At 42.0% G+C, this 24,465-nt stretch overlaps 1 protein-coding gene and 1 pseudogene across 4 annotated transcripts in view; one reads left to right on the forward strand and one right to left on the reverse strand.

Moving 5' to 3' along the window:
- Zdhhc17 (zDHHC palmitoyltransferase 17) overlaps positions 1–24,465 on the reverse strand; it is a 71,868-nt gene that overhangs the window by 45,614 nt on the left and 1,789 nt on the right. For all 4 annotated transcript variants that reach the window (XM_042263572.2, XM_006974446.4, XM_076553879.1 and 1 more), the window contains exon 2: positions 288–391. In XM_042263572.2, coding sequence (XP_042119506.1) covers positions 288–391 — 104 coding nt within the window. The remainder of the gene's footprint in view (positions 1–287; positions 392–24,465) is intronic.
- Positions 5,351–7,301, forward strand: LOC102911466 (phosphoglycerate mutase 1 pseudogene; annotated as a pseudogene).

The following is a 24,465-nucleotide window of genomic DNA, read 5'->3' on the forward strand; positions in this document are numbered from 1 at the left end:
ACTGACTGCACTGTATCTGTGTACCTGGATGAGAGGTAAGGAATATGGGATGGACCCTTATGTTTTTACCTGAGAGGTACTTTTAAAGTTGGAAATGTTTTCTAGTTCACACTGACTATTCTTAAGGTACAATAACAAACTTCCACAAAACTGCAAGTAGAAAAAGTGAACAGCTCATGGGAATTACGATTTACTGACATTCTCCCCAAGGCAATAGAATACCATATCTCGTCATCATACTTCACTTCAAACCAATGTCAAGGAAGAAAACCACAACAAAACCTTACTGTGTAGCCTTGACTATGTCCCATGTGCTATAGTCATCAATGTGAGTCTTTCGCCCAAGAGGTTCACCGTATCCATGGTTATAATGGCTCTGTGGTTTGATTTCCTGTCAAAGACAAAAAGCACATAAGCAAGAAATGAAAAACTGCAGAAAATATTTTCATATTTTTAGTTTTATGTTATTTGACAAATATTCATTATTGAAATAATTATGTTTAACTTACTCAACCATCCATAGTCTAAAGAAAAAGCATGGTCAAATAAATCTTCCCTGTGGTGATATATTGTTTCTCCCAAAATACTGTGTACTCCAATAAAGTTTATCTGAGGATCAGCGGAAAAAGCCAGCCACTAAAGTAAACATAGAGGTCAGGCAATGGTAGCACAGGCCTTTAATCCTATCACTCGGGAGACAGAGATCCATCTGGATCTCTGTGAGTACAAGGCCACACTGGGAACAGAGCCAGGCATAGAGGCACATGCCTTAAATTCCAACACTAACTAATCATAAAGGTCTGGAGGTCTGTACAGACAGATAGGAAGTGATGTAGCTGGGCAGAGCAAATTCCAAGGTATCTAGAGCTACATAGTGAGAGTCTGAGGCCAGCCTGGTCTACATAGTCAGTTCTAGGACAGCCAAGACTACATAGAAGGTCTCAAAATGAATGAATGAATGAATGAATGAATGAATGAATGAATGAATGAATGAATGAATGAAAGAATGAATGAAAGAATGAATGAGAGAGAAAGAAAGAAAGAAAGAAAGAAAGAAAGAAAGAAAGAAAGAAAGAAAGAAAGAAAGAAAGAAAGAAAGAAAGAAAGAAAGAAAAAATAAGTCTTTCTACTGTATTATTTTTGAGAATTTCCTATTAACATACTTTCGAGTAGGAGGACTTTATTCTGCTGGAGTCCTGAGATTCATGCAACATGTCTGAACTAGACTTCTATATGCAAGATTAGCTATTACCCATTTTCTTACTTAGAGATGTCTGTCCCATTTCTAGAATTGCTGATTTATGGCTTCAATGTATTTCTGACATACGATTAATAGTCACATACATTAATCTTCTCCTTGGGCTTCTCTGATCTCTATTTTTATCTTTAAATACAACTACAATCATTAATGCCATTTACCAAATATTCCCCCTTGTCTTCTCAGGTACATAGTAAGACTGTACACCCTTGGCCATTTGAAAGAAATCTGTGTAAGTGATAGGTTTTATTTTTAACTGAGTATCAACAAAGAATATACGCCTCCCTCTCACTTCCTGTGTCACAGATACCGGCAATCCTTTTCAAGAGTCAAAACAGTCACGCTATTCCAAAAGCAGCCGCTGCTTACCCCATAACGTATGTGCTGCATGAACCGGCAGCATTGAAGCTGTTAACGTTTTAGGGTTGAGACTGCAGGAAACCTACTTCACCCTAACTAATATAATCGTGAGAGCTATTTCTTTTGGGAAGTACTATACAGATGGATCTCTATAAATCTAAATTATATTTTAGAGATGGTTGTAACCACAATATGGTTTTACTAATTTATGTTCACAAATATCTTATGTATGTGGCTATACATAAGACATCATTTTAGAATATCTCTGAATAGTCTAAAGTACAATCCAATTTCCTAAAAATAAGTGGTATTCTCTTCTCCTTTTCATGCCCCTAGTATTGGCAAAATCAAGTCACTTAACATTGAACATTATATAAGACTAACTGATTCTTGCCAATGATTGGGTAGAGTTGGAATGTACAAGTCCAGAGAAAAATTATCTTAGAGTAGCTTAGCTTCCTAAATGACTCCTTGCAGTCTAACTGTACATGAGCTAACACCTTTTAACTATAAGGTAAACACTTCTGGATTGTCTGAATACAACCCTAGTTTCTTTCCATCAATCCCCAAACTAAGAATGACCTTAGACGCATTTGAGGTCTATGAGAAAGACATCCCTGCTTTGATGAACCCATTTTCTTGACCCTTCCATTAATGTACTGAAAAGGTGTCTGGAGTTAAAACTCTCTGTTCTATTCCTATAAAACCATGAAGCTTGTTACAACTTTAGAAAATGGTACCTGGGGTAATCCAAATCTGTGTTTCGAGGGCATACTTAGATCTAAAACAATTTGTTACTCCTTTTCAGGTGAGAGCAGCGTTTTGGCTTTTCACTTGAGAGCAAGTATCAGTTTTATCTTCGAACTCAAGATTCTGAACAGCATCCTTTTACTACATCTCAGTGGAGGGAAATGATCTTGGCAATCCCTTTTCCTCCTTCCTGACCAACAGCACATACCAGCATTCTAACTCAAGTCCTCAACGTATTTCCAGTGAGTTCCAAAATACTGAGTCAGATATAAAATGATTCTGAAAGATTCTGAGGAACTGTAATTATAAGATGTCTTTTCTTGTAAAACCTAAGAGTTTCATACATTCATACCTTGTTATTTAAACTCAATTACCAAAATGTAATTTGAGTGATGCAGAAACAGGGTTAAAAATTCTAAGCATTATGAATAATTTCTTAGAAGAATGTAAAACTCACATCTTTGAGAATAAACAAAGGCATTACAAATCTAGTTCAATATGCAGCAGAGTTCAATTAGCAAGGCTTACGCAAGAAATAACAAGATTAGATACACATTAATCCTCCCAACTAAAGCAAAAGCATCTCCTGATTCTGACACCAGCTAGTCCTTTCCTGCCTGTCCTGTGGAGGAGGAAACTAGTGGTGTCCCGTTTCTGTTGAGCAAATGCTCTTCACTGAGCTACACTCCTGGGTTTCCTTGTTTGCTAAAAGGCATTTATGTCTGCCTACTAAAATGTCCTAGTTAGAGAGCTCATTCAACCTTGACTCTTGATCCAAAGCTCAAGAATGCTTTTCCCTAACCAAATCCTCCCTGGCCCCTTTCCCTGTATCCCCCTTAAAACACTCTCTCACTCTGTCCAGACTCCTGCCCCTATTACTCTCTTCAAACGTTTATGCCTGGGTCTATCAAGTAAGTGAGACTATTTTAGCAATCATACAAATCCTCCATGAACCTGTCCCAGCTTATGTTTTCAACTTGTATCTACTGCTCTCCTTCTCCTGTGCATCTGCAAGCTGCACACTTTAAAACCGCGCTGTCTTCTGTCTCAGCTCCTGTTAGTCATCCTACTTGGAAGCAGTACTGGGTTTTCACAGTTCAAGTCCACTTACCCCTTCCTCTTGTCTCCCTCCTGCATCTAGATAGCTACCCTATTACCTGAGCTCCCGTCACTATGAAAGCGGCTCAGTAAGCATTGTGAGAAGGGATTATGTTAGTTTATCACTGCTGTAACAAACCCAGTGACTTAAAGCAACATGAATGTATGATTTTAGGCTTCTGGATCAGAAACCCCAAGTCACTGTTCTTGCTTGCTAAAAGCAAAAACAAATCCCCATCACAGATCCGTCATCATCTCTGCAAAGACTTTCCTTCAGAAGTAATAGTTGTTGGTCCCAAGAGTTAGGTCCCACTATCTTGGGGGAGGGGGGCGGTACTTGCCCACCAGAGGATAAACAAGACTGGAGAAGAGACAAAGTCCAAGCTGCAGAGTCGGCACTGTGTGCTGTTGTCTCTCAACTCCTGAATACCTGTGGAGCTATTCGAGTACAACTTTCTCAGCTGGGACATCTTCCGAGTCTGAGGTCAACTCTGCAGGGCTGATAGAACACTGAGACAACGTGTCACTCTGCAGCCCAGCCTGGCTTCACACACGGGAACCACCTTCAGCTCCGTGTTCCCACCTGCTGGTGCTACGACGGGTGGGAGCCACCCTGTCCAGTTGACGACGTATCACCTTGACTCTGGTCCTTGTTTGGTCGCACAGCCCAATTTTAGCAGGAATCCTATTAGCTCAGTTGAGAGAGAACCTCTTTAAATCCTTCCAGGAATCTTTCCTCACATTACACTCTCTCTACTGGACAGGCTGGTGGTGATGAAAAGTTGCGGGGTAGACCACAGTTACTTCCAGCAGGTCCGACCTCTCGTCAGGTCCTGTGCTCAGCACTGTGCTCCAAAAGCCAAGCTGTGAGGAGAGAAATGGTGTCCCAGGCACCCTATTCTCCACAGGTGGAACAGAAGCACTGATCTCTCACACCGGAAGCGAACCTCCCTTCCTGAGGTTTACCAGGACTGACACAAACAGCTCTCTCTCCTTCACTCGACTGTAAACAGCATTTCATTACGTCAGTAAACCACACAAAAACGCTGCCCTACTGGGTACAGCTGCTTATTCGTGTTGATGCTGTCCTGGTTATATTTTTATCAAATTAGGAAAACACTTACGTACAGATAAAATTATTCAGTTTCTTAAACTTCATCATTAAATTGTATCCCAAGATAGTAGTGCCAATTTATACTCTTCACTAACAATGCAAATGTTTTCTTTCCACTATACTTTATCAGACTTCTTCATTTGGGGAGACCTAGGAAACAGCAAAATTTACCATTTTGGTTTCTCTTTCCCTGCAGGCAAATGAAGAAAGCTTCTGCAGAAACATCAAGCTGCACAGAGAGAGGCCTTGGGACTCTGTACACGGACGTCGGATTCTTCCGACAAAGGGACGTGTGCTTGACTAGAGACGGAAGGGAATTAGAGACAAAGAATGCCTACAACTCTTTCAGGGAAGTGTTGTCACAAATGAGAGCAGAAGTCAGACCAGAGATGAGATCTAAGGGAAATAACAGGGTTCGGCTGAGTTTCAAAACTGGGAATTGTTTTCACTAGTAGAAATGCTGTGGTGAAGCCAAGAACTAAAGCTACACAAGAGAAAAGAATGAATGAGGGACAAGTCAGGGTGGCCAGACACAGGCGGTAGTTCATGTTAAATACGAATGAAAGAACTCAAAGCCTGGATAAACGGACACACATACCACATTTCTCAACTAGAATACCCACCATAAAGATGCCCATTCTCAAGATTTCAGGGAGAAAGTGCGCGGGAGCGGGGCGGGGGAGCGCAAGTGCGCAGGCGCGGGTCGCGGGCGGGCTGCGCGCAGAATCTCAGCGATCCTCAGTCCCTGCCGCAACCCCCTACCTCTCGTCATGGCCGCCTACAAGCTAGTGCTGATCCTGGAGAACCGTTTCAGCGGCTGGTACGACGCCGACCTGAGCCCGGTGGGCCACAAGGAGGCGAAGTACGGCGGAGAGGCATTGCAAGATGCTATGAATTTAACATCTGCTTCACCTCCGTGCAGAAGAGAGCCATCTGGACCCTCTGGACAGTCCTGGATGCCATTGACCAGATGTGGCTGCCAGTAGTCAGGACTTGGCGCCTCAATGAGCGACACTAGGGGGTCTGACTGGTCTCAATAAAGCAGAAACTGCTGCTAAGCATGGTGAGGCACAGGTAAGATCTGGAGGCGATCTTATGATGTCCCACCACCTCCAATGGAGCCTGATCATCCCTTCTACAGCAACATCAGCAAGGATCGCAGGTACGCAGACCTTACTGAGGACCAGCTGCCCTCCTGCGAGAGCCTGAAGGACACTATTGCCAGGGCACCGCCCTTCTGGAATGAAGAAATTGTCCCCCAGATCAAGGAGGGGAAAAGAGTCCTGATTGCAGCCCATGGCAACAGCCTTCGGGGCATCGTCAAGCATCTGGAGGGTCTCAGAAGAGGCCATCATGGAGCTGAACCTGCCAACTGGCATCCCCATTGTCTATGAATTGGACAAGAACTTGAAGCCTGTCAAACCCAGTTCCTGGGAGATGAAGAGACCATGCGGAAAGCCATGGAAGCTGTGGCCACTCGGGGAGGGTCAAGAAGGGCCGACTCCTACCCCAGTACCCTCCCCCATGCCTGTTGATGCCTCCGGCACCCTTCCCCAACACCCTTCCCCAACACCCTTCCCCAACACCCTTCCCCAACACCTGTCACACTGACTACATCTGTAGGATCTTAACTTTAGGTGGTAGCTGCAGACGAGAACCTGCAGCTCCCATTTTCATTTTAGTATTTTATCCCCTGCACCCACTCCCTTCATAGAATCTAGTCAGAATAACACCTCTGGGGTGCAGGTTCCTGGCCCACATCCAGGAACAGCTCCCCTTACCAGGAGAGTTGAGAGGTAGTAATTACAGTTTTTCCTAGTCCTTTGTTTACTAAGGGTCTGCTTTAGGAAGAGGTCTGACAGGAACCATGCTGGGGTGTGACCAATGAGAAGCTGCAGCCTAATTTTGTCCCTGGAGCCTGTCCTGCACCCTTGTTAGGTAACTGGGGGCTGTAGTCATTCCAGTGAAGGCTGAAAGTAACTCGCATGGTGACTTTTTGTTTTGTTTTGTTTTGTTTTGTTTTTCGAGACAGGGTTTCTCTGTGTAGCTTTGCACCTTTCCTGGAACTCACTTGGTAGCCCAGGCTGGCCTCGAACTCACAGGGATCCTCCTGCCTTGCCTCCCGAGTGCTGGGATTAAAGGCGTGTGCCACCACCGCCCGGGCGCAGGGTGACTTAAAAGGCACTACCTTCTTCTCTGACTAAAGGAGCTGCTGGCCCCAGAAGGTTGGGATCAATCCTGTCAAGTCTATATGTTATATCCACTTTAAAAAAAAAAAAGAGTACATATATATTTATCAGCACACAAAAGCCCCTCTGAGGTTTCTAGTGGTGATTGAAACAGTCCCATGTGGTCACCAGAAAATAAGCCATTCCTCATAGCAAATGGGATAAATTCCTTGTCCTCAAGGAGCAGGAGTGCCTCTTGCTGTGTTTTAGGATTCCTCTGCCTTGTCTTGTAGAGGTGAAGTGCCCCTTGATCATGTCCAGGTTTTTGTCTTTCACTGTCTGAATCATATTCTAGCTGCTTGACCCTATCATGTGGGTTCAGAACTCGTTTGGGCATAAATACTAAATCTCTTTCCAGATCAGGATAATAAAAGAGTGATGTGCAATTAAAGAAAAAAAAAAAGATGCCCATTCTCCCTAAGTTTATAATACAAGTTGAATGCAGTTTCCATCAAGATTCTCCCAAGAGTCTTTGTGGCTACAGACAGGTTATTTATATGGGAAGATGGCTGTTACTTTTCTAAAAGCCATTTTTAAGAACAATCACGTAGCAAAAGTTATCAACACTGTACAGTGCTGGCTTACTTTTAGACACAGAGACCAAAGAAACACAACAACAACAACAACAAACCCAGAAATTAAAACCCACACGTATGCACAACTATTTTTTTAACAATATAAAAACAATTCAATGGAGGAAAGAATTGGCTGAAATAAATGGGCATCCACAGGCAAAAATTAAGATAAAAAAAAGCCAATTTTTACAACTCAAATTATATAAAATTAACTCAAAACTTACTAGAAAACTAAATGTTAAAAAATATAGACTAAAAAAAGGCCGTGAGAAAAAGTTAAAGATATATCAGGAGAAAGCATAACTGTCAACAGTTTAATATCGCCCTTTGTTTTCTAGCCGCCAAAACTGGGGAGGAGGCTCTGTGCTTAAGCCTTCTAGTCTGTTATAGCAGCAGCCCCAAAAACTAGTACAGACAAGAGACACTTCACCAAAGATACAGGAGTGAAAATATACGAGAAGGGATATTGAATAACATTAGTTTAATATTTATCATCATTTAATAAATCATCACTTAATATCCTAATTTAACATCATAAGCCACTGCCTGTGTGCCACTGCCCACACTCAGGAAATGGCTAACGGCAATGGCTTTATCATCATAAATATTAGGATGGGCTAAAACTGTCCAAGGGTGTGGTTGCCCATCACACCAGTCCCAAGATCGGCACTCAGGGTGTTGAAGGAGGAGCACCACAAGTTCCTGGCCACCGTGGGCTAGCTACAAAGGAAGATGCTGTCTGTGGTGGTTTGAAAGAAAATGGCCCTGACAGGGAATGTGACTATTAGGAGGCGTGGCCTTGTTGGAGGAGATGCGTTACTGTGGGGGTGGCCTTTGAGGTTGCCTACACTCAAGCCACACCAGTGACCCAGTTCACTTCCTGTTACCTGCGGATCCAGATGGAGAACTCTCAGCTCCTCTTCCAGCACACATCTGCCTGCATGCCACCATATCCTGCCATGATGATAATGGACCAAACCTCTCAAACTGTAAGCCACCCCAGTTATAAGAGTTGTCATGGCTGAGTGGTGGTGGCACACACCTTTAATCCAGCACTCAGGGAGGCAGAGAGAGACAGACGCAGACAGACAGATCTCTGCGAGTTCAAGCCAGCTTGGTCTACAGAGTGAGTTCCAGGACAGCCAGAGCTACACAGAGAAACCCTGTCTTGAAAAACAAAAGGGGGGGGGGGATGTGGTCACAGTGTCTCTTCACAGCAATAGCAATCCTAGGGAAGACACTGTGTAAAAGAAAGATGGGGATCAGGCTGAGAGCTGGCTCAGCAGATGAAGTGACTGCTTCTGTAAAGCCACATGTATATGGTGACCTGCCTTTAAGCCCAGCCCTGGGGAAGCAGGGGCAGCTTCTCCAGCAAGCTAGTCAGCTCAGCTAGCTGACGGTGAGCTCCAGGCTCAGCAAGAGACCACCTCAATGTACAAAGTGGAGGACAATCAAGACAGACACCCACGTGCACGCGCACGCGCACACAAGCACACACAGACAAGGGCATGCACACCCATATAAAAACCACATACATGGAAAAAAAGAAAAGAGAAGGAGAAAAGAAAGTCATAATTTAATAGACTTGCTGCCTGAACATCTATTTTTAGGCTCAACATAAAATACCTGAAACCAAGTCTTCCCTTGTCATCTTGGCCTAGTTAAAACCTTCCCCACTTGAGTGACTGTAGAGAGCAAGTCTGTTCCTTATCCCCTAACCCCGAATCTAACAAACCCACAGCTGTCACCCAGGACAAACCTAACAGGCAGTTATCAGTACCCGAGTAAACAAGCTCCTCATCCGTGTGTTTGCTTTAGAATACTCCTGAATGGGGCCAGTAGATGGCCTGGTAGATACAGGTGCCTGCTGGGTAATCCTGGGAACTGGAATCCAGTCCCTGGAACCTGCACAGGGCTGTGGAGACTCGGCTCTGCTAAGTTGTCCTCTGAACGAACACACGTGTGGCGACACAGGCACCCACACACATCATGCACATACGTGCAATCATTTTAAAATTCTTAACTAAATCCACACCCAGAATGAGGTGACCACTGTCACATTCATGATCCTGAGGAAAGACATCAAATGCCTCCTCTCTTTCCCTACTTCCAACCCACCCCTCTAGCCCCTCATACTTACTACAAATGTTTTCTGGTTCATGCCCTCCTATCTCGGCTAGCATACACCTGACCCTAAATCCACACCCCTGTATCCCTGTCAGGGCTCTCCTACAGAGAGGGAACTTAATCACAAAAATAATCCTAAAATCAGATTGGAAAGAAGCCACAACAATGAAATAATAAAACATCATCAACAACTACAGTGAGGATGCAGAGATCCTATCATTCATACACTGCTGATGGGATGTAAAGTGCATAGTCACTATGGAAACAGCTTGATTTCCTAAGAAGTTAATGTACAACTACCATGTGATCTAGTAACTGCATTCACGGGCATTTCCCCAGATATCAAAACTTTGTGTTTGTTTACACAAATATCTGTACACAACTATTTAAAGCCACCTTCTTTATAGTCACTAAGAACCAAAAACAACCAGGTAATTTACAATGTATGTATAAAATGGTATGTGTAGTCATACTATGGAATAAGAATCAGTAACAAAAGGGGATGAACCACAAACCTTTGACAAATCTCCATGAATTATGGTGAGTAAAAAAAAAAATCCAATCAATCCTCTATGGCTACATACTAAATTATTCCAATCATGTAATACATTGGTGTACATGAGTTTGGAGACTAAAGGTTAACAACGTGCCGTGTCTGCAACGTGCTGTGTCTGCCGCAACTGATCTCCATCTTTTTTTATTTTTTATGTATGGTATCCTAAGAGGCCAAAAGAGGGCGCCAAACTCCCTGGAACTGGAGTTATATGTAGTTGTGAACCACCCAATGTAGGTGCTGGGAAGTGAACTCTGGTCTTCTGGAAGAGCAGTAAATGCTCTTAACCACTGAGCACACTCCAGCCCCTCCACATTCCTTTCTGAAAGAGTCTCTCTCTGAACCTGGAGCTCACCATCTGGCTAGACTGGCTAGCCAGCAAGCTCTGGGAATCTTGTTTCTTCTTCCCACGCTCCAAGGTTACACTTGCACACCACTGCTGAGCCCAACTTGTACATGAGTGCTCAGGATTAAACTCAGGTTTTCATCCTCACACACACAGCAAACTTACCAACTAAGCATCTCCAGCCCCCAAAACGATGTCTCTGAAAGATGTAGAAAACCTATAAAGGTGGATGCTGTCCAAAAGAATTTGTGCCATTATGAAGACACAGTCCTTCATTCTGTACCGTCAAGCAATAGTTGCTAGCCACATAAAACTATTACACACTTAGGATTTCAGTTTTACGGGTGAAATTTGAATTTTCATTTTATTAATTTACTTTACTTATTTCAAAAAGCCTCATGCCTGGTGGCTACTGCCCAGAAAAATACAGGTCTAAACACCACAAAAGTGAGATTATTTTACTCTGAAATAGAACTATGCCCCAAAAGCATTCATAAAAACACTACAAATTTTAAAACATACTACTTACATGTTAACAAGAAAATTATGTAAGTGTGTGCCTGAAATATTTCTATCTGCCCAAAAAACTTCTCAGCATAGTCCACAGTAGTGACGGCATTGTCTCTGCAGGGAGGAGCATGTGTCTGTCCTATACCAGCTAACATTTTCAACAATGATGTCATTAATTCTAAATGCTTAAAAAATGGTGTGGCTTCAATTCTTCATATCTTAAAAATCCATATGCCGCCGGACAGTGGTGGCACACGCCTATGATCCCAGCACTCAGGAGGCAGAGCCAGGCGGATCTCTGTGAATTCGAGGCCAGCCTGGTCTGCAGAGTGAGATCCAGGAAAGGCGCAAAGCTACACAGAGAAACCCCGTCTCGAAAAACCAAAAAATGAAAAGAAAAAAAAAATCCATATGCCATCCAATAAAACAGAACAAATCATGTTAGCGTGATAGATCATTCAGAAAGCCTACATTTATATTCAGTCAGCTGTGCTAGAATGCTAGGCTCTAGGCTGCTCCATTCTCCCCACAATTTTGCTCCTTTTCTTAGACTAGACTACATTCAGTCACACACACACACACACACACACACACACACACACACACACACAACAAAAGAGGGGCTGGAGATGTAGCTCGGTTGGTAGAGTTCTCCCCTGATATTCAGGAAGCCTAGTTTAAACCCCAGGTAGTGGAGCACCTGCAATCTCAGCATTTTAAAGCAATAGAATCAGAAGTTCAAGGTCATCCTGGATTACATCACAAATTCAAGGCCAGCCTGAACTAAATGAGACTTTGTCTCACATCCACACAAAAAAGTTAAACAATGGAAAATTTTGAAATCAAGTTAGTTAACTCTCTAAGTAAACAAGATCCTGCATATCTATACCAACATATCCAAATGTTCCAAAGAATTCAGTGTTTACAATTTAGTCATAATTAGACCTACAAAACACTCAAGAGTGGTGAGTGTTTACAATTTCAGGGAAGGTACACGGACAAACAAAGTCTCAGAGTAAAAAAAACGGAAAAAAATAAAAAAGCAAGATTCTCATCCCTGTGCACTCCTTTTGAAATGCACAGGAACACTAATTTCACAGCTGGAGTGAGGGGTGGCTCAGCAGCTGAGAGGAGCATAGTTCTGCCAGAGAACCGCTGCTCCCAGTGTCTCCTGAAGGACAAGTCCAGGAGCTCCTCCTGCTCCAGGATTCTGACCCATCTGCATTCATGTACAACCCCATTGCAGCACACACACATAATTCTAAAACCTAACTACATCTTTCAAAACTTAACATTTACAGGACATACAGCCAAGTTTACTTCCTGGGTACTATTCTAAACTTTATCTGCAGACTATAAACTTAGGACATGATGCAGGGCCAGGGGAAGGAAGGGTTTTACTATAGACATGGGAGAGAACAGCCAGGGGCATCTGGAAGAGTCCAGAGCAGGGAGACAAGGTAGTAGACTGAATGTGGCCAGCAGACTGGACTCGGCCAGGGGAGAGGGGTGGGACATGACGGACAAAGAGGGACCAAGAGCCAGGTCATAGGAGAAATGAACAGCCTGGGGGGTGAGGGAGGGTGGAGCTCCAGAGCCGGAAGGAGGTAGAAGAGCTACCGACTTGTAGTCGAGAGTGAGCCTGGAGGCCAGTGTGCTTTGGTGTGCTGATAGGCACTACAAATAGCCATTTGTACCTTCTGCCAGTGATAAAAGAACCGACTCCTTTGTTGGAAGGGAACCTGCTTCACAAGTTCCTGAGGAACGCTGGTGTTTTCTCCCCACCAGAATGTGGGGAGCAGAGTTTCCTTTGGAATAGATACTGACAGTTTCGAAGAATTAGAGAGGTTACAACTGTAAAGCACACCATTACTAACTATAATGTATCTCAAAGAGAAACCACTGCCAGTGGAACTATTACAAGACACTTTTATCACTTAGAATTGTTGCGTATGAATTGGAGGATTATTTATAGTAATTAAAAGATCTTTTATGGTTGGAGACATATTTAACTGGTTGCTGTACTGCCAAATCTTCAAGGTCAGAGTGGGTCTCCTCTCCATCACTGTTTAACCTACAGTTGACAATACCATGTAGAAGCCACCCAAAACAACAGAATACAGCATTTCCTAAGACCTGGTACCTTTGGGCTCTCCTTCCAAGCTACACCCTCCATGTTCCAGAATTGCAATTTTCTTCATCTTACTAGAACTTAGTACAGTTTGAACAGAGCCAACAATCACACATTCTCAAATATTCTTTCACTGGACTGATGGCTGAAATGAAGGGCTGCAGGTGTTCAATTATGCTGTCAGGAACAATCAAAGACAGCCTATGTACTAGGGTGAGAACTAGCCATTTACTACTACACGGCCAAAGCAAAAGGTACCACTCACTGCAAAACACAAATCTCAATTTCAGAGTTTGGAAATGATAAACCCACAGCACTTAGTACATAACTCATTCAATTTTATAAAGAGCCCTTAAGACATATTTCTATTATTCTCGTTTTTCAGGAAAGAAAACCAAGACACCTAAACTAATAGTAATTTGCCCAAGAACAGAGTTTCTAGCAATGGATGTGACGTTTGGAACAACATATCATTTCATGACCTCAATGGCTGTTAGTCAAGTGTTTGCTGAATAAGCAAGAGGACCTGAACTTGGATCATAAGCATCCATGTTCTTTTAAACTCAACAACATCCAAAGGTGAAAAATGAAGTTAGGGCTGAAAATGCTCAGTCAATAAAATACTTGCCATGCAATCATAAAGACCTGAGTTCAGATCTCCAGACCCACATAAAAAAGTGAAGTAGCATGTATGCACTAGTAAGCCCAGCACTGGGGAGACACAGACAGAATTTCCAGGGGCGCTTCGGCCAAGTAGCCTAACCTAATCACTGAGCTTCATGCCAATGAGACCCTTTCTCAAAAGACAAACAAGGTGGACAGTTCCTGAAAAACATCACTTAAGGTCCTCTGGTCTCCACATACAATGTGCATGCATCAGATACATCTATGTATATACATTCATTCTCATTCTCCCCCCCCCCCAATACACCAAATCTAGAATATTGGTTGTCTTTATTGTAAAAAACTTGCAAATAAAAAACATCACAAGCTAGCTGGGCATAGTGGTGCACGCCTTTAATCCCAGCACTCCAAGAGGCAGAGGCAAAGGCAGGTGGATCTCTGTTCTCTGTGAGTTCGAGGCCATCCTGCTCAACATAGTGAGTTCAAGGATAGCCAGGGCTACATAGTAAGACCCTGTCCCAGAAAAATATAAAACAAACGAACAAAAAACATCACAAGCCAAATTAACCAGACTCAGTCTATAGGTCTCAATGAACTTCTTCTATACACTTTGAGTAGTCATTCTATGAAAGCTGTGTTGCTTTATGTTGGATTTAGTACCTTTACTATCAAATATATTTTTATGTAGTCATCTACCACCAAAACTGAAAAATCTGAACAGACTTAAAATCAGAAAAACAATTAGCTTTATATACTCTTTCCTAACTCATGTCTACTACCTGCACTCAGTCCTTCCTCATGCCGTAATATTTAGCCTTTCTTGTCCTCATCTCTACATGCTACACCATCCCCACATGCACATTTGTTTATATACATGCCTATACTGTTGTCTAGATTCTGCATATGGGAGAGAATATACATTTTTCCTGAGTCTGTGTGAACTCACTTAATAGTATATATTCTATTAATTTTCCTGCAAATTCTATGACTGTATTTTTCTTTAGAGCTGAATAGTATTCCATTTTACAAGAATTCAGATAGTATCTTATGTAACCCAAACTGGCCTGTAAAACACACACACACACACACACACACACACACACACACACACACACATATATAAAAACTCAGGTTGGCCTCAAACGTCCAATAACCATTTGCCACATCCTCCAGAGTTTCGGGCTTACAGCAGATGTGAACTACCATGCCCAGCTTGATTATTGATTGACCAGGCTAGAGCTATAAACATCGTTACACACACCATCTGCATACTGTTGTCCAAGGAACAAAATCTCAAGTATGGTTTCTATTTAATGTAGGTGACTTTTGCTCCAAAGTAAGTAAAAAATACATTTTAGGGAGTCTCCTACAATAGTAAACACACATCTATCTGTTAAAGCCATAGGCTGTACAACCCCAAGAGTGAAAAGTATGGACTCGGAGTGACAGTGAAATATTGTCAAATGTACCTCTGTTGCTGTGTGCTGATAATGGGGAAGACTAGGAAGAACCGGGGACAAGAGGGATATGAGAATTCCCTGTACTTCCTGCTCAAGTTTATAGACTATAACTTTTTTTTTTTTTTTTTTTTGGTTTTTCGAGACAGGGTTTCTCTGTAGCTTTGCGCCTTTCCTGGAACTCACTTGGTAGTCCAGGCTGGCCTCGAACTCACAGAGATCCGCCTGCCTCTGCCTCCCGAGTGCTGGGATTAAAGGCGTGCGCCACCACCACCCGGCTTTATAGACTATAACTTAAACCAAACCAAAATAGCTTAAAAAAAAAAAAAAAAAAAAAAAAAAAACTTCAATAAAAGATTAAAAACAACATAGATGAGACATTTGCAACAACAGCTAGCTGGTGCCTACCAAACCATAACCAACTTTGTAACTGTCATTTCTGTGACACTGAAATATGATACAAATACAAAAGTAACCTGGATTTATATAGTTCTGCCATTTGACAGCAAGTCTGACTTCCACTTACATCAATTATCTCATCTGAAAAATAGGCACACAAAAGCAGTGAAAATAAACAATATGTAAAAATGTTTAGAATAATGTTAGCTCGTGTCGGTGTTAGCATTGCTATTATTATGTATCACACTGAGGCGATAACATTAAAAGAACTTGGCATAATGTCTCGTACTTGGCATAATGTCTCATACATTAAATGTCAGATTAGTACTCTTCCTCTTCCTGTATACAACTCTGCCCATATATCAAAATGGGTACTGAAGAGTGGAGAAAAAAATGGAGGGGTGCTTATAAGAATCCCCTTAGTTTTTTTTTTAAAAAAAGTAACAAAAATGCATATATTAGAGAATTCTGTATGGAAGCATGTTTAATGTGGCAAGGCTCTCCTTCAGATTTAAATATACACATATATTCTTCATCTAACCCAAGTCTTCCTGATGAAGTTATGATAAAGTTAAGATAGGAGAGTAAGAGCTTCCAATATGCGGAAATATTCTTTAACATTTCTTCTTGAACATAAACTTCTTGGGAGTTTCCACATATCTTCTTCTAAATCAGAGGTTGGTGAGGCATGGCCCATCATCTGAGTTTATAATAACTGTTACAGGAACACAGCATGCATATTTATTTCCATATTGCTTACAGCTGCTTTTAGACAACAGCACAATCCAGCAATTGCTACAGAAACTATACAGTCTGAAGTTTTGAAAAAATATATGTTAACTATGTGGCATTGCACAAAAAAGTTTATCAATTCCTGGTCTAGGTTATTCATAACAAATGCCACTCGGTACTTCATTAGAAGTTGTATTGTGCAGCACAACTGAGTTCGATATAACATCTCCAAGTACGCATGGAAATGACACATGACCGACCGCTGGAAATCACAGATGACGGCTGGGCTGGTGTGCCCAGCTAGTCCTCCCCCAGCTCCAGTCCTGGTGTCCCGGCCGACAACGGCTATGCTGATGGCCTTAAGTAGACTCAGAAACTAAACCTGAGCCTGGGCTACTCTTCAATGTGGAACGGAGACAACATAGTCCCTCTCTACAGAGACGGTCTGAGAGGTGTGGGCAAACAATAAAAATAAATAAATAAACCTGGCGTCCATGTCTACATCAGAGACTAGAGAGAGCTGCTCTCTATGAGGAAAGAAAGACAGGGAGAAAAGAACGAGTCTGAGCCCTGGTGCGGCTGTCCTTCAGTGCAGCTGCACCCTGACATGGCCTTACAAGAGATCTGAGAAAGCATATTAAATCCTCCTTCTTAGCCAGCTGATTTTTAATTGAGTTGTTGACATCTGCAACTAGAAGTTTCTAATGAAGTAAGAGTAACTCAATATCAGTATAAAAACAGGGTTTTGCCCCCATGAAAATAGGGATAATCAAATTAGTTTTGTTCATCTCTCATTAAATCCTTTGTAAATTAGAAAGTGGCCATAATCAGAAAAATCATACATTTGCCCTAGAAGTGCCCTAGAATAAATATGGCAACTACTAAAAACATAAGCCATCTGCTATACCTAAACGCTTCGGCTCCACTCAGCCATCTCATCTGCATATCGACAGTGACACTCAGACCCACTGCGGAGCAGACTCTGAGAATCAGGGAAACCCTCCAGTAGGGATGGATTAAGTCTAAAGAAAGCGGACTGAGTGGCAAGTTTTCCTTTTCTTTTCTTCTGAATTTTGTTTTTGGTGGTACCAGAAATTCCTTTCTGCATAGAAACTACTGTTTACCTCTTGGCAGTCCCAGGGACTGATTTCTTTACAGTTATGCCCTTTCACAGCCTGAGGGTTCACCGTACTTTATTTCAGCGGATTTCATAGTCATATAATGACGTGATGCTTTTCTACTTATTCTATGTTTTCACATCATGTATCTTGACATGATGCTTTTAAAGAGAATTTATGCATCTTAACAGCAAAACACTTTTGTGATTGATATTGAGATCATTTGGCGTTCTGCTTAAAGCACGTTACATTTAATATATCTTTACATTTTTTTTATATTTATTCATTATTTTACATGTGGGGGGGTGCCACGGCCTTCACGTGGGGGACCATTTCAGGAGTTAGCACTTTCCTTCTACCATGTGGGTCCCTGGGATCAAACTCAGGTGGTCAGGCTCGTCAGTAAGTGCCTTTACCTGCTGAGCCAGCTTACATTTTAAAGACACCTTAACTGTCCAACCACAGCACCCTCTGCAAACCCTAGAAGCCTACAATCCACTTTTTTAATATGACATTCAATCTCACTCCTCTTCATCTATCCTGAAATATCTGAAAGACTACGATCTTTTGTTTCACCATGTGTTATTTCACAAACTTCATTACTCTGTGGCTTACCAAAGGGTCAAAGTCATACTCGTGATGTTCTACAAACACTCATACAAGACAATCAAGTAAGGCAAAAGGGTTCATCAAAAAGTCCTCTGCCTCTCCTTGAGACAACCAGTATTACTTACTTCGGTCGTTCAGTCTCTCTCGTCTCTAACCTAACATTTATATGTGTGTGTGCACATATATGGAGAGATGCACCACTACTGCTCAATTTGTCAGTCTGGGTATTATCTATTATTACTGCGGCAGTTTGAATGAATTGGCCCCATAACCTCATATAGGGAGTGGCACTATTAGAAGGCACTACTAGCATTGTTAGTGGCTTTGTTGGAGGAAGTGAGTCACTGTGGGGCGGGCTTGAGGATTCCTATACTCAGGATACCGCTCAGTGTCTCAGTTGACTTCCTGTTGCCTGCAAGCTGTAGACTCTCAGCTCCAGCACCATGTCCGCTTGCATGCCGCCATGCTCCCCGCCACGATAATGGACTGAACCTCTGAACTGTACTCGGGCCACTCCAATTAAATGTTTTCCTTTATAGGAGTTGTCATGGTCATAGTATCTCTTCACAGCAATAAAAACCGTAACTAAGACAATTACATTAATAGCTAAGATCTACTGTGTTTATCAATGGCTAGATACAAAACTGCATAAATCAGCTCATTTAGTCATTACAATAATCTACTATTATAATTTGGTGTTAGCTTAGACAGATGGTACAACAAAGAGTTCAAAACTTGCCCAGGTCACACATCTGGTAAGTAACAGAACTGGGATTTGAATACAAGTACCCTATCTACACACTCCATGGTCCACTCAAGACTTTAAAGATAATTCTCACAAATTATCTTAAATAATTTAAGATGAGAATGTGGGTGTCCTACTCTCATCTCTGTTGCTATGATAAAATGCCCTGACACTGCCCCACCTCCAAAAAAAAAAACCTCTAGGGGAGGAAGGGTTTATTGCAATTCATGATTCCAGGCTACAGTCAGTCATAACAGGAAGTCAAGAAATCAAGAACTAGTCACATCCAGTCAAGAGCAGAGAGAGAATGCACGCGTGCCTACTGTCTAGGACCCTAACCTGGGGGAATGTAATGGGAATATGGGGGTCCAGCCCCTCGATAGTCCTCCCAGGGTCTGGGAAGAATCTACACCAGCTGATAATTAATCTTTGATGATAAGAAATGAATCTATGTACACGAAACTCCTTAGTCCACACTTTATAATTCTGTGTCAGTTCTCTCTACAAGCTTCTATTCTGCTCTCACACCTAGCTCCTTTCTTGCCTGATTTCTCTCTACATTTATCTGCTCTCTCCTCTAGGTTCTATCTTAATTCCTTTATCTTAGTTCTGCCCCTTCTAGGTTCTCATCCATCTAGTTAATTCCCATCTTAGCTCCTCTCCCATCTCCTTCTCTCTCATCTTGTTCTTCCCCATCTGGCTCTTCCTCATCTTCCTTCTCGTTCCTTTAGTCCTCTCTTCTAGCCCTTCAACCTAGTTCTTCCCCATCTAGTTGTTCTGTTATCTTTTCTCCGTCTGGTTCTCAAGTTCTCTAGTTAAAATCCTCCTCTTCCCTCTCGGTTCTCCCCAAGTCTCTCAGGAATTCAGTTATAAACCCAAGCAATCTGAGCAAGGTCACCAGGCTTGAATTCTCAGGGTCATAAAGATAGCTAAGAATTTTCCTCAGGCAGTGACTGTCAGCCTTTCTTTTACCACCCAAAATGGGAGTGGTAAAGGAGGAGGTCAAGTGAGTGCTAATGACCAGTTAGTATATCAAAAAGGGGATCTATGTGCTCAGTCTACATTCCTAGAAGTGATTAGGTAAGAAGTTAGGGGTCTATTAGTAAGGCTGTAAGGAAAGAGGGTCTCACCATAAATTGCACAAGAAATGAAGCTATCCGCCTGACCTAAGAGACAGGTGTTGTTTCCTTTGGTCTTGGATGCTTGATAGGCATCTTAGATAAATACACTGTTAGGAGTTCTTGGAAGCACACAAGAAAATCATTTTAGGAACCAGCTAATACATACACACACGCGCACACACACACAAACACACACATACAAGCGTGGCCTGCAAGCTAAAATATCACCAAGACTTCTCAAGCCATGGCTTAACCTTTGGAGAAGTTCTTGACTTTTCTAAGTAGTAGCTTTTGTGATAGTAGCTGAATTCCATTACATTTTCCTGCGGCTTGCAGCAGAAATGGTGTCACCCACTCTCAAGGCTGGGTCTTCCTACATCAATTAATGCAGTCAAGACAATCCTCCAAAGCCAACCTAATCTATACAGCTCTTCAGTGAGACTCTTTTCAGATGATTCTATATTGTGTCAAGTTGACAATTAAAATAAACCATCACCTGGGCCACACCTGTAAGCCAGGTACTTCAGGAGGTGCAGAGGAAGGAATCTGGAGCTCCAGGTCAACCTAAACTACATCGTCAACTACAGGCCAGCCTGAACTACATCAGGCTCTGCCTAACATCATCATCATCATCATAATAATAATAATAATAATAAATATAGAACAGAAAAATGGTATTTTATTTTTCTCAAACCAAGTAAGAATTTTGGTCCTAATACTTTTCAACTTTGAATTTATTATACTCTATGGTATATGGTTAATCTTGTTTTCAATTTATATAAGAGACTCAGTAGTTATTATGCCTTTAAAATCTAAATTACAATGATATGATTTAGAGCATTTTTGCTTCAATTAAAAAAGAGGAGAGCACTTGCTGGTCTTGAAGAGGACCCATGTTCAGTTCCCTGCACCCACATGACAGCTCACTCACACTGCCCAGCTCAAGGGGGCTCTGCTGCCCCCATCTGGCCTCCATAAGCATGCACACACACTCACACAAACACATGCACATAAACAAATAAAAATAAATCTTGTTCGTTTGTTTTTCGAAACAGGGCTTTCCTGCTTAACTCTGGCTGTCCAGGAACTCACTTTGTAGACCAAGCTGGCCTCAAACTCAAGAGATCCACCTGCCTCTGCCTCCCAGTGCTGGGTTTAAGGCATGCACCACCACACCCAATTAAAAAACAATGCTAAACTGGGCGGTGGTGGCGCACGCCTTTGATCCCAGCACTCAGGAGGCAGAGGCAGGTGGATCTCTGTGAGTTCAAGGCCAGCCTGGTCTACAGAGCGAGATCCAGGACAGCCATCAAAACTACACTGTCTCGAAGGGGGAAAAAATGCTAAAAGAAAAAAGGCATCTATCAACTGTCTACAAACACGAATCTGATGACAGAGTTGCCAATGACCTAACAGAAGAAAAGAACTACATAACAGAATGGAAAGTACAGATGTAAAAAAGCAAAGTCATCACTACTAAAGCCTGAAAAGGGAGACTTTATGAAGAAAACCTGTGAAGTCAGCAAGTATAGTAATGTTTTTCTTCACTATTCAACCAAGACAAATCATGAGAAAAGAAAATGGATTAGAAACAAATGTAAAGTAAAGTGCCGCCATTTAAAACACACAGGCTATGGGAGTTGGGGGAGATGCAGTATCAGACTTAAGAAACGAGGGACGAAGAAAGAAAGCAGTGAGCGGAAAGCCCAGATGATCTAGGCAGTCCAGTCCAGTCCAGTCCAATGCTGTCAGATTTCTGAAGCACAGAGCTCCACGATACGCTGGCAGAGGGGTGTTGTGATCATCTATTAAGGCGCTGATCTGATCTGCGGAAGCTCCGAGACAATGAAACAAGAGACTGCTGGACTGCAGACCAGCACATGGTCTGTCCCTCTTCTACATCTCCTGACAGGTTATCCTGAGTGACAGGAACCTGGCACTGACAGCGGGCTCTTCTACCCCAGTCAGCACTGACTTGGACTCCATTGAGGGTCTGACAGACATTGATGTTCCCAACTAGACTGTTACTTTCTGGAAAACATAGTAACCATTTCACTTTATTTTAACTCACATGATCTAAAACAGTGTTGTTATAACTGCTATAACAGTTAGATGTTCGAGTTGATTACCCTGAAAAAAACAATCACAACTTCAATCAGAACATCAGAGTTCAAAGAGATCGTGGGGATCATCTAGTCTAGTCTCTTTGTCTGAAAAGCAAAGAAACTCAGAGCAGTTAAGCATCTGCTAACTCAGTGTTACAGAGCCAGGACCAGCCCTAATCCACGGATGGACAGTTTATCTAGTTCCAAATAGCCTCTAATTCTTGTTCTGTGACAAAATGAATTATCACCTATTTCAACAGAGCAATGGTAATATCAACTTCCCTTTCCGTATTTACTATGTGATCTGTCCGAATGTGTGATGGAGCTGCTTTTCAAACATAGCTTGTCTAATATGAATGCTCACAGTGACTCTAAAAGGTAGGTAACAGCAACCTAGCTTTACAAATGAGGAAAATATAATTTGACCACGATGACAGTGAACAGCAAAACCCACTTTTAACCAGTATCCTCTAGTGCCTCTTCTTGAATACGCATGCATGCATGCATGCATGCACGCACGCACGCACGCACGCACGCACAATCACACAATTCTGAGTTCAGGACACACACCTGGTCCAAATCTAATAAACAAGTATTTACATGACTCACTAAACAAATGGCATCTCATTTAAAATAAGGTTTTCTTACCAAAAATATCTCTAAAACTATGTCATTGTCCATGTTTGTCTGAAATGGGTTTTAACAGTGGGTAGCTAACACACAATTGGTGATTTAGCAATAGCTGATTCTATCTATCTGGAGTCTATCTATAGTAGATGGGACAGTCTTGCCTTGTAGCTCTGGCTAGTAGGGAGCTCACAATCTTCCTGTTTCAGTTCCTCAAGTATTTGTATTATAGATGTGTTCTACCATTTTTGGTAACAGCTAACCCCTCTATCCTACAAGTAATTCGTCTATTTAACAAATACTTAAAAACTATTTTTGTGACAGCATTAAATCTAAAGAAAAAAGTAAATTGAAATGCTTCTACGATACGCAAAGCCAATAAAATAAAAACCCACATGAATTTCTAAATTACTCAGAAAGTAACAATTCTTCTGGTAGTGAGTGGAAAGAGAACCTTAACAGAGCGCCTAAAGTGCGTTCATTCATAACCGACATATATTCTCTTGCAGCTCAACAAATTCTGGCAACATCAACAGTTTCTAGTGGACAAATGGAAGCTTCAAGAAGTTCTGACTTCCTATCATTTCATTGCTGAGGACTCCAAACTGGAATCCAGGCCTGGGAAGGAGGCTCCATTGGCCTCCTTGCCTAGTGTACACAAAGCACTGGGTTCAACCCCCAGTACTGTGCTGAGGCACATACCTACACATACCTACGATCCAGGGTATGAGGATCAGAACTCAAGGTCATCCTTTGTTACACAGAGGGTTGGAAGCTAGGCTACAAGACACCCTGCCTGGAGGAGGAAGAGCAGGAAGAGGAGGAGATAAAACAGAAGCATCAGAAGGGTAATCCCAATCATTCTGGCCCCAAAGCCTGTGTTCTCCATGATCTCATTTAACCTCCTTAAGGGACCATTAGTGAAGTGCATGAATATCATCATCATCATCGCCCCAATTTCACAAACTCAAGAGAAATACCATGCCCTGCTCTGCTCCTAACACATGTAAGTAGCGGAGTAATGCCAGGTCTACAGCAGGTGTGAGAAACTAACCAGAGAAAATAATGACATTTCAGTTCGCCCCCAGAGTTCCAGAACTGAAACCACTAGACCTTGTGCGTACTGGTAAAAGGAATCTACACCATACCAATTTCAACTGAACAGGAGGGAGGTTGACTTTCTAGTAATACACCATCTATTTAATAACACACTGATGACACCTAAACTTCAAGCTTTCTATCTTATCGACCAATCTCTAGACTTATTAGCAGGCTAAAAAAAAAAAAAAACCAAAACAGTTTTTGAGACACGTTCTCACTATGTAGCCCTGGATAGCCTGAAACTTGCTATGTAGACCAGGCTGACTTCAAACTCAGAGACATTCCTGACCCGACCTACCACGCCCTGCAAAATTATGTTTAGGTTAACAAACAACATACACTTTTACAAAGCTGAAAGTTTTTTTTTTTTTTAGTTTGGTCTGGTTTCTTGAGATAGGGTATCATTTAGCCCAAGCTAGCCCAAGCTGGCCTCCAACTCATTGTACTGTTAAGGATAGTCTTGAATGCCTAATCCACTCTTTCCACCTCCAAACTGCCGCTGAGTGTCATAGAACGTTAAAATATATAAAATACTTTAAGTGCTTGAGATATACCCACAGGAACAGATGAATAGAAATATTCCTTAACCACAGTTACAACACAATGTCTGAAAACTTTCTGGACATGTTTTTAGGGCTTAAGTGTAAACCAAAAGAAATATCTCTAATGCCAAATCTAAGACTGTTATCACTTCAATTTTTTTAATGATTTATTTTTTTTATGTGCACTGGTGTTTTGCCTGCATGTATGTTTGTGTAGGGGTGTCAAATCCCCTGG

Source organism: Peromyscus maniculatus, chromosome 18 (genome assembly GCF_049852395.1).
Source record: "Peromyscus maniculatus bairdii isolate BWxNUB_F1_BW_parent chromosome 18, HU_Pman_BW_mat_3.1, whole genome shotgun sequence".
Taxonomy (NCBI): domain Eukaryota; kingdom Metazoa; phylum Chordata; class Mammalia; order Rodentia; family Cricetidae; genus Peromyscus; species Peromyscus maniculatus.